Source organism: Chrysochloris asiatica, unplaced genomic scaffold (assembly GCF_000296735.1).
Source record: "Chrysochloris asiatica unplaced genomic scaffold, ChrAsi1.0 scaffold00548, whole genome shotgun sequence".
NCBI classification, from domain to species: Eukaryota; Metazoa; Chordata; class Mammalia; order Afrosoricida; family Chrysochloridae; genus Chrysochloris; species Chrysochloris asiatica.
Window position 1 is genome coordinate 86,809 of NW_006409066.1, and position 8,206 is coordinate 95,014.

At 43.7% G+C, this 8,206-nt stretch overlaps 1 protein-coding gene across 1 annotated transcript in view; it reads right to left on the reverse strand.

Moving 5' to 3' along the window:
- The window catches only part of ZSCAN25 (zinc finger and SCAN domain containing 25), a 27,378-nt gene extending 20,649 nt beyond the window's left edge, over positions 1–6,729 (reverse strand). The window contains exons 1-3 of the mRNA XM_006877651.1: positions 6,343–6,729; positions 4,637–4,838; positions 3,890–3,981 (exon numbers count right to left, since the gene is read on the reverse strand). Coding sequence (XP_006877713.1) covers positions 3,890–3,981; positions 4,637–4,838; positions 6,343–6,729 — 681 coding nt within the window. The remainder of the gene's footprint in view (positions 1–3,889; positions 3,982–4,636; positions 4,839–6,342) is intronic.
- Between the last annotated feature and the right edge of the window lie 1,477 nt (positions 6,730–8,206).

Genomic DNA, 8,206 nt, shown 5'->3' on the forward strand with positions numbered 1-8,206 from the left:
TGGAACCTTGGCAGTGAGATGATATACGATGGAAAGAATGTAAAACTAAAGTTCTCCCATGTAAATTATCATTTAATTCATAATAAAACATTAAAAAAAAAAAAACCAGAAAAATTTAAAAAATCAATTCATACTTATCAATAATTATACTGAATGCAAATTGATTAAATTCACCAGTCAAGAGACAGAGAGGAACAGAATGGGTAAGAAAACAGGATTCTTCAATTTGGTGTTTTATTAAGAGGCACATCTTATAAAAAAAAAGACAGAAATAGACTAAAAATGGAAGGATGGAAAAATATAACGAGCTAATGACAATAAAAAATGAGCAGAAGTGGCAATTTTAATCTTTTACAAAACAGACTTTAAAGCAAAAACCAGCATAAGAGAAACAATCATGACAATTTATGTCACGATTAATGGGCCAACAGAAAAAGACAAAACCATAATAACTATCTTTGCCCCCAATGAAAGAGCCTCAAAATATATAAATCAAATTGCAATGTGACTGAGGAAAGAAACAGACAACGCTACAGTAATAGTAAAGGAGCCCTGGGAGCACAAGGGATACGTGTTGGGCTGCTAACCACTTGATCAACAGTTCGAGTCCACCAGATGTTCTGTGGAAGAAAAACTAAATGTAGAACCTAGAACTATTCAGACCATTAATTTGGGATAAACTAAGGAGTTCTGATTATTGTTGTTGTTAAGTGCCATCAGGTTGGTTCCGACTCACTGCAACCCTGTATAGAGTTTCTGAGAAGCAGCTGGTGGGTTTGAACTGTCAACCTTGTAGTTCGCAGTCCAGTACTGATCCACAGTGCCACACCAGGAGTCCGAAGTTCTGATACATGGCTTAATACACTATCAAACATAACTGAAAGCACACAAACAGAAGACAAAATAGATGACTGGGGCCTCCTAAAAATTCAGATACTCAAGCGCATCAAAGGATTTCACTAAAAGAGCAAAAAAGAGATCCCATTGACTGGGAAAAAATGTTTGGCAATGACATATCAGACAAGGACTACTCTCCAAAATGCATAGGACATTTCAACACCTCAACAAGACAAATAATCCAATTAAGAAATGGGCAGAGGACATGAACAGACACTTCACCAAAGACATTCAGGCAACCAACAAATATATGAAGAACTGCTCATGATCATTAACCATTGTTGTTGTTGTTGAGTACTGTGGAGTCGGTTCCGACTCATAGTGACCCTGCACAGGGTTTCCAAGGCTACAAATCTTTATGGGAGCAGAAAACCTCATCTTTCTCCCGCAGAACAGCTGGTAGTTTCAAACTGCCGACCTTGAGGTTAGCAGCCCGATTCGTAACTGTCGGGGACTGTCCTTGACATAGTTGTGTTGTTCACGAGTGTTTGGTTCACAAGGAGGAGCTATCCGGCGGCGACAGGGATAGCAAAAGAATACACAGATAGACAAACAGAGGGAGACAAAGAGGCACCCTGAAACCAGGGTGGATGCATCACTGGTGGGCAGACTTGGGACTACAGGCATCATGGCCTCTGCAGGCAGCAACTCACTGCCCTGCAAACTTTACTGCATGCCCTCCAAGCCGTAATGCACACCTGGGCCGGCCTGCGTCTCCGTTTTATTTAGGGGAGGAGCTTCACACCAAGCTGGGAGGGACTAAAACAGTATACAGCTAACATCAGTAATTTTCCAGACATTCAAGTAACTTTACATCGTATGTCGCTGGTTCAAATCCCAGGCCCACAACTTGGGTTTCTCAGGCTCAATTAACATATCTATAGCTCCTGAGCTCAGTTGAGAGAAGGTGAAAGGGAAGAACAAAAGGCTTGGGCGGAGTCCCACTCTTTTGGCTTCCTGAGCCAGGTTTGCAGGAAGATGTGAAATGTCCAGGTGAATGGGCTGCACCTGGAAAAGGATTAGGGAGGATGGTTTTTTTGTCTACAGAACAAAGAACTGGGAAGTAGCTAAGCTATTTTCAGTTAATCCTTTGGAGAAAGGCTTGACCTTTGAAAACTTTACAGTCTTCGGCTTTAGGAAAATACTACATTTATCTGTGGACATTAAGGGCTCATGTTTGGAATTAAATAAAAAACATAACTAAACACTAAGATGAAAAACAATTTGCCATGACTGCCAGTGGCCAGAATTTTTTCCTCAGAGCCTGCGGCCTGTATAGTCGACAAGATCTGCAACACGTAACCACTACGCTAACAGACCTCCTTAACCATTTAGAGAGATGCAAATCGAAACACTGAGCTATCATCTTACTCCAGCAAAAATAGCAAAATTCCAAAAAACAAAATCTGCAAGAGGGTGGAGAGATGGGATTGGTGGGACTATAAAATGTTGCAACCACTGTATAAAACATTAAGACACTTTGTCAAAAACTTGGAAATAAAAATACCATATGATCCAGCAATCCCTCTATTTGGTATATGTTGTTGTTGTTATGTGCCGTGGAGTCGGAACCGACTCATAGCGACCCTGTGCAGGGTTCCCGAGGGTGTAAATCTTTACGGGAGTAGAAAGCCTCATCTTTCTCCCGCGGAGCAGCTGGTAGTTTCGAACTGCTGACCTTGCGGTTCACAGCCCGAGTCGTAACCACTACGCTACCAGAGCTCCATATAGCATTAAGAAATAAGAGCTGTGACACGAATAGATCTATGCACATCCATGTTCACTCCAGCACTATTCACAATAGCAAACAGACGAAGAAAATGTAGTGCCCATCAACAGAACAGCACAACAAACTTTGCTACGTTCACACAATGGAATACTTATGCAATGTTGAATAACAAAGAATCTGCAAAACCCCTCACAACACAGATGAATCTGGAGGACATATGCTGAGTGAAATTAGTCAATCACAGAAGGACAAATACTTCAAGAGACCACTGTTGTAAACAGTGAAGAAAATACTTTCTTGCTATATGAATCATTCTGTGATGATGATTACAGGGTTGTGGGAGACAGGAGAGGGAAAAAATGAATACAGGTTAAAAAATCAAATGCATGAGCATTCAGAGCATCATAAATAAGAGCTATTATGGGAGATAGAAAGGAAGACTTGACCAAATTTAAAAACATGCCTGGTGTAATTCTCCATCTCCTCCCACCATGTACTTGGAAAACAGGAACAGAAACTGACGGTGGAATCAAACCTGGCTACAATGCTGCCTTAACAAGATCTCACTGGGCTCATTGTTTTTTGTTGTTTTTTTCTGCCAAACAGTACCTTTTCTCCTTCAAGGAACTCTTCAGAGAGGTGACTGATTGGTAATCAATGGGCACTAACTCTCAGGTTATACTAAAGATAATCTCCATCTCCCTGGTAACAGGTTCAGCATCTCATGGGAGAGGTTTAAACTGTGGCAAGAGTGCCCCATCCATGCCTTAGTTGTTTCCATCTGTGGCAGGTTAATAACAATCAACAGAGCCACACCTCCTGGTATGGAGAGAATACAGGCCAGGTCTACTCTACTCAGCATTCCTGCTGACACTGGGGGGGTGGGGTAAGAGAGGTGTCCAAAGGGAGAGCAGCAGCAGCAGCATCTATAAAGGGCATCCACAAAGGGTTATTACTTATCTCTTGAACAACCCCCATGACCTACATCATGCCTGTAGTATTTGTATCAATAATATCTTCCTCTTTACTATTGTCAGAGGAACATCAATGAGTTAAACTGTGGCTTCAGGTCCAAACTTCTCAACACAAACTAATGACTGGAGACGGTAAAGTGGAGGAAACGAAGCTTCATGTCTATCAAAACTTGGAAGGTAGAAAAACTCAATTAGGAGTACGGACTTTTGCTGCGCAGAGAAACAGAGGAAAGGTGGAACTTGTTCAGAGCAACAGTATGGTCTTTGGAAGAGCAGAATCACAGATTACCTGGGGTCCTGTTGTAAGAAACCCAGCTGCCATCCCTTGGTCTCTGGCGTTCACTGAGGGGAGACCGGGACCAGCCTGAAGAAGAGGCAGAGCTGAGCAGAAAAGAAACATTAGTGCTGTTTTCAGTCAACTCGTTCAATGGTGTCCCCTGCTTTGCGCACAGAACCTCAGGAACTACACGGAGATGTCAGACAGAAATTGCTTTGGCTCCACACTTTCCCATAAGAAGTATCCCTCACCCGATTCTCAGATGCAAAGATGGTTCCCATCTAGTAAGTGCTGTCCCTTCAAGTCTATTTGAGCTCCCTAATCATATTCTGGAATAACCCTTCGAGATTTAGTCACACATTACTCTTAGGGATATGGTTTACCTGCCTACTGCACAATATGTATCTATATCCCTGTATATTTGTTATTGCTGTTGTTAAGTGCTGTCGAGCCAATTCTGACCCACAACCACCCCGCATGGGGTTTCCAAGGAGCAGCTGCAATATTTCCTGCTGGTTTCTAAAAGGACTGCGAGGGAAAGGAAAAGAGCATAATCTCAGATACCTCCTGTAGGAATCAGTCAAACACAGAAAACAATTTCATTTCAGCTGCTTCCTGAGGTTGAGAAAGTAGCTAGGAAAACTGTGAATTATACCTCACAAATTAATAACTTATCAACTTCTGGGTTTCTCGAGTGAAGCGGGAAGGGGTCCAGGCTCCTTGTTCTGTGTCCCCACTTCCTTCCCTGGTGCAACTTACCCTGCTCCTGGAAGGCCTGTGTCCCATCTCCAGGGTCCTGAGTGAGTTGTTCCTCAGTACTTTGATCTAGGCCTTGCGCTCCTTCCCTGTGGGGCAGTCCCCACTCAGGCTTGACCTCCACTGGCCCGAGGTGGACACCTCGCTCCCAAGAGTCTCGGCAAAGTGCTGTCTCGTCCTGCTCTCCCTGCACATGGCATGGAACCTAAGAACAGTTTCCAATACCTATTAGAATGAGGCCTGGGTAAGTCTGTGATGTAGGGAGTTGAATTATAAGTTCAAGATAGGGCCAAAAAAGCCATTCCAGCTGCAGGGGAGAGGATAGAAAAGTTGGCTTGGCTCCTCCCTGGGGCATGAGTGAGGAATTGTCCAAGAAACAGGAGATAAACTCTATTAGGCTAAGAACAACTTGCATCTGCCCATACCATTTTACAAAGGTCCCTTCCACCTTCCTTCATACTGATTAAATTTCACCATGAATAGTATCACAGACAGCCCAAATACCATTTTGTTGAAGAGAACTTTTACACAATGAATACACTTGTTGCTGTCATTAAGTGCCATTGACTCGGTTCCAACTCATAGCGACCCTATATAGGCTTCCAAGGTTTCTAGGAGGAGCAATCTTTGCAGAAGCAGAAAGCCTCATCTTTCTCCCGTGGAGCAGCTGGAGGGCTTAAACTGTAGACTTTGTGGTTCGCAGTCCAATGCTTATCATATGGAGCAACCACACTCCAATGCACACACTACTTTTGGTTGTTAGGTGCTGTCAAGTCGATTCCAACTCACAGCAACCCTGTACAGTATTTCTGAGGAGCAGCTGGTGGGTTTGAACCACTGACCTTGTGGTTTGTAGTCCAGTTGCTCCACACCAGGAGTCCACACACATTACTCGGGGGGCGGGAGAGATCCCAATTATAGACTGAAAGTAAAAGATAAGAAGCCAGACTTTCTGTGGTCAATCAGCTAGTAAAGAAAAGCTGTTCTAAAAAGAGGAAGGAAAATCAGGAAAACTTTCCCACAGATACATTCACAAAAGCGAGGGTCTTTCCGGTCTACTTTTAAGCTCCTTGCTTGGGAATTTTTTAATTCCCTGAGGTTGATTTAGGAAGTCAGGGTACAAGGGATAAAGTGATGACAAATTAAAAATGATTGTAATTTGCAAGCCAAACAGTAACGGCTAGTCGTTTCTCTTCTTTCCCAGGACAGGACAGTGAGAGAAATATGGCCAGTCCCATGGAAGCGTCTGTGGTGCAAAGTAACTTGGTAGAATCAGAGCGACACCACCAAATGTGTGAGTCAAATAAGACATATGAACCGCCTTCTCAGACATGGAAACATTATGAACATTCAAATATTCACCAAAGGGACTTCCCTATGGTCTGCACAAAGAGTCTTTAAGGGGCCTTGAAAGCAACCACAACTGCTTTCCTAAGGCCTGTGGCTCACAACGGAAACATGCCTGAATCGCTATCCTGACACCAAAAAAGAAGCTAAGCATCCTTCCATTCCCTCTATGTATTCCCCGGGAATAGCCTTTCGGTTGAAAACTCCAGTGCCCTCCAAAAGGGTTTTTGGAGAGAGCCTTAGAGCAAAGGAGAGAGATGCTATGCCTCACCCACTCCCATGGCTTCTTCAAACCTTTCATATCTTTAAAATCCCCCTCCCCACACCAGCCAGACAAAGACCTGAAGCCCCTTCTCACCCACCGCCTTGGCCTCCAGTGCTCTCTCTGTCATGTCTTCCATCATGGCAACCAAGGCCTTGCTACTCTCCGGGCAGTGCTCCTGACTCCAGGCCTGGAGCTCCCGGGGCAGGATGGTGAGGAACTGCTCCAGCACCAGCAGCTCCAGGATCTGCTCCTTGGTGTGCAGCTCTGGCCTCAGCCACCGACGACAGAGTTCCTGGAGCTCCCTGAGGGCTTCCTGGGGTCCAGCTGCCTCCTGGTAGCGGAACTGCCGAAACTTCAGACGGAATGTCTCAGGACTAGAGTCCTCCCTTCCCTTTCCCCATGGCAGCTCTTTCTCCAGCTTCACCACAGGGACACTCATTTGCTGCTGAGGCTCTTCCGCCATCCCTGGACGCTCTTTAAGCATCTTCACACTTCCTCCCAGAAGATGAGGGTCTGCTGGGAAAACCAGACAATGACAACAGTACAAATGATCCTTCTGAGAACATGAAGCACGGGGAAAGGTCGGGCACCCCAATATGCTGCTGGAGACTGTGGCAATGCTCACTGTTAAAAATGGACACTTATCTGGAAAGTCAAGAGTAATTCAAGTCACTGAGCACCTATTTGGTAAGGCTAAATAAATGTATAGGATTTAGCTTATATTCACAAAATAGTTTAGGTCTTATTGGAGAGACAATGCAATGATAACTGAATACTACAAGATGCCTAATTAAGTCACCAAGGCTCACTGCTCCAAAGTTAAAGGAACTATAAATAAATAAGGAGGCTTCCAAAGTTCATGGAAAAATGGAATGAAAAGATAATGGACTTTTTCCTCCAACTGTCTGAAGCCCCCTTATATATGCCCCAAACTCAGAAACTAGAAGGTTGTGGGAAAATTCTATTATCTTCTGAATCCAATTTTCCACGAACTTTTTGAAGCTCCCCGGTTTAATACACAACAAGACAGACAAAATCTTTGCCTCCTTGGATGCTTATGTTCTAGTATGTTGTTGTTAAGTGCTATCACATTGGTTCCAAATCACAAAGACCTTGTATAACATTTCCAAGGAGCCGTTGGTGGGACTGAACTGCCGACCTTGTGGTTCGCTATCTAGTACTGATCCTACAACACCACACATAAGTCCTAAAAAACAAGTGCATGCAAATAAATCAAATTGTGGATGGGTTAAGCTCTAGAAGGAAAATGAATAAGGTGCTCTGATAACAGGAAGACAGATTTGGAAACAGCTTTTCTGAACAGATGACAGTTGGCTGAGATCTGAAGGATGAGAATGAATTAGCCACGTCAAGAGCATTCCAGGCAAAAACATTGGGGTCAGACATTATTTGGCACAATGGGGAATAAGTCAAAACCTAAAGTGGCTCTGCAGGGTAAATGAGAGGCTGAAGGAGAAGCAGGCAGAAATCAGATGACCCAGGGCCTCTGATGAACTTTATTCTCAAATCATTGGGAACCTGGTTTCACAAAGGTCATCCTCTGTGTGAATGGGTACTAGATTAGAGTGGGAGAGAAGGGAAGTAACACAGTAATCTAAGCAGGGAACTACAGGGGGTTAGAGTAAAGATCTGGAGGATCGACACTAGACTGCACACCACAAGGTCAGTGGTTCAAACCCACTAAGTGTTCCTTTGAAACCCTATACAGGGTCGCTGTGAGTCAGGACCAACTCTATAGCACATAACAACAACAGATTAGAGTGGTGGAAAGAAGCAGACAAAAGACAAGGCATATTTTAGAGACAAAACCAACACACTTGCCGTGGCTTGGATGTGATAATGTGCTCGGCCTGAAGAACATAATGGAGCAGCATATATAATAACATATCATAATTATAGCATCATTATAATTGACCCAAAGACGTAAAACTTTATAGGCT